Source organism: Nesoenas mayeri, assembly GCF_963082525.1.
Source record: "Nesoenas mayeri genome assembly, chromosome: 28".
Taxonomy (NCBI): Eukaryota; Metazoa; Chordata; class Aves; order Columbiformes; family Columbidae; genus Nesoenas; species Nesoenas mayeri.
Genome location: NC_137558.1, coordinates 1,919,293 through 1,921,770, shown reverse-complemented (window position 1 = coordinate 1,921,770; position 2,478 = coordinate 1,919,293). Strand labels below are relative to the sequence as shown.

The 2,478-nt window shown below is 55.6% G+C and overlaps 1 protein-coding gene across 1 annotated transcript; it reads right to left on the bottom strand.

The window, feature by feature from the left end:
- Positions 1-586: 586 nt before the first annotated feature.
- LOC308050364 (twist-related protein 2-like) lies at positions 587-1,072 on the bottom strand (the record flags this gene model as incomplete). Its single annotated transcript, XM_080360451.1, has 1 exon — positions 587-1,072. The coding sequence occupies one exon, from the start codon at positions 1,070-1,072 to the stop codon at positions 587-589; it is 486 nt and encodes a 161-aa protein (XP_080216577.1).
- Between the last annotated feature and the right edge of the window lie 1,406 nt (positions 1,073-2,478).

Sequence of the window (2,478 nt, the reverse complement as noted above, 5' to 3'; positions counted from 1 at the left end):
GCCGACAGATCCAAAGGGATCACTGATCCCAACTCATCTGCAGTGCTTTAGGGGAGGAACAGGAGGAAACTGGGCAGGATGGGGGTCCTGGGCCACCCAACAGCTTTGGGGAACAGCTGCCGGTGTCACCGGGTGACAAGGACAAGGCTGGGCTCTTCGCATGGGGGGAGCAGCAGCAGCCGCCCTGGTCTCGCTCGTGTGGTTTTGACACCTCGGTGACCCAAACACATTCAGGAGGGTGTCTGCTGATTTATGTCCCCTCCTGGCTTACCATGGGAGGATAAATCAGCTCTTTAAGCCCTGATTTTAAACCTTTCACTAGCCTGCCCTGGACCAGACCCCACTAAATGAGATCAGTCGCTTTAGGGCTCCATTTCTCAACCCCCTGCAATGTCCCACCAGCCCCAGCGAGGTTGGGAATCGCCACCTCCTCCAACCGCCAGCGTCTGGGGTTCGTTAAAGCAAATCATTTGCATGTGGAGAATGAGGAGGGGGCGGCTGCTGTGCATTTCCCCCCGAGGAAAAAGCTGGGGAGATGCGTAAAGGATGCAGGAGCGAGGGAGGTGTCGGCGATACGTACCCTGGCTCAGTGGGATGCGGACATGGACCAAGCCCCTTCCATCCTCCAGACGGAGAAGGCGTAGCTGAGCCTCTCGTGGGCCAGGTAGTTGCAGCTGGTGATCTTGTGGTCCAGCTCATCGCTCTGCAGGACCTGGTACAGGAAGTCTATGTAGCGGGCGGCCAGCTTGAGGGTCTGGATCTTGCTCAGCTTGTCGGAGGGCAGCGTGGGGATGATCTTCCGCAGCTCGGCGAAGGCGTCGTTGAGCGACTGGGTCCGCTGGCGCTCCCGCACGTTGGCGATCACCCGCTGCGTGTGCATGTCCTCAAAGGACGGGGGAACAGGGCTGCGCTTGCTCCGCTTGCCCTGCGGCGAGGGGACGCCGCACTCCTCGGCCGGCTTGTGCCCCTGGCCGCGCTTGCGGTGACATTTCTTGTGCAGCCGCTCGCCTTCCTCCTCGCTGGTGACCAGGCTGCCTTCCGGGGAATCCGGGCACATGTTTTCCTCTTTCATCTTCTTGTCACCTTGCGGGCGAAGGGCTCTGGGGTGTCACGAGATGCACCGGCCACAGCGCATCGGCGAGGTGGCCTGGGGAGCAGCTCCGGAGGTGCAGCCTGGAGCATCCACCCTCCAGCCTCCCCAACCTCCCAAGCCTCGCCGAGCCCTCCAAGGAGCTCGGTTGGCTTTTCCTTTGGGTTACAGAGAGGAGGGCATTCGGATAACTTTGGGGAAGGGCTCTTGCTGATAGGTCAAGGAGCCCCGTGGGCGGACCAGGCGCAGACCAATGCAGCCGTGCAAGGTAACGCAAACATCAGTGGAGCTTATGGGTTCCAGATTTCCTCCCTCCTCCACCGACACCCCCAAGCCCTCCGGCACAGATTCCCCTGCCTGTTGCCCGGATGGCAGGGGACATCGCCTATGCTAACGTAGCACCCGCCATGCAGTTCAGGGAAGGCTTTTATGATTTACAGTCTTTATTTTAAATTTTCTTTTTCTCTTTTAAGCCCAGTTGACCCTGCAAAACCAGCCAGAAATATTTGCTTGCCCAGTTTGCAATAGGCGGCTTTTATCTTTGAGAGATTCAAATGGAAATGTGGAGCAATGGATGTTTTAGTGAGCCATACGGGTGCTCTCTGAGTCCAGAGGAAGAGGCAACAGCAATAGCCATCCATACTGCTCTTGAGCAATGGCATAATTCAAAATGAGCTTGAGTTTGTATCCCTCCCTCCATCCATCCCTCCATCCATCCCTCCATCCATCCCTCCATCTATCCCTCCATCCATCCCTCCATCTATCCCTCCATCCATCCCTCCATCTATCCCTCCATCCATCCCTCCATCCATCCATCCCTCCATCCATCCAACCCTCCACATTTCTGGCAGTCTACAATAGCCCTTACTATACAGATGGAAGCCAATAGTCATGCGCCATCATATTCCTCTCAAAAAAATATGGCAGCTACTGCAGATCAAGAGGGAGGAACAGGCCCAGACTCTTCCATGCTGGATCCATGGCCAGTCCTATGCCTGATTTCCCAGGAAATCCAGCACTACGAGCAGCATTGCTTCCTTACACCGCTCCTGAGCTTGCCTACAAATAGAAAAAATACACTTCAGAGTAATAAATCCAGGAATGCTGGGAGAGCTGCACCCTCTTCTAGCCAGGGTTGAAGGTCTAGATTCAGGCTGCCATGCCATAAAATATTCTGCACAAGTCCGTCATTATATTAGATAGTTTCCAACCTTAGTATGACACCAGTAGAATCAACACATGGAGCTGGAGTCAATTAGCGACCCATCATTTCCCCATGCCCAACCTCCTGCTCCCCCAAAAGTCCTGCACCTTTGGGAACCCCTGTAGCCTTCTCATCTCCTGCCTGTGCCCTCTCTGCCCCTCCAAGGTGTTTCTTCTCCATCACC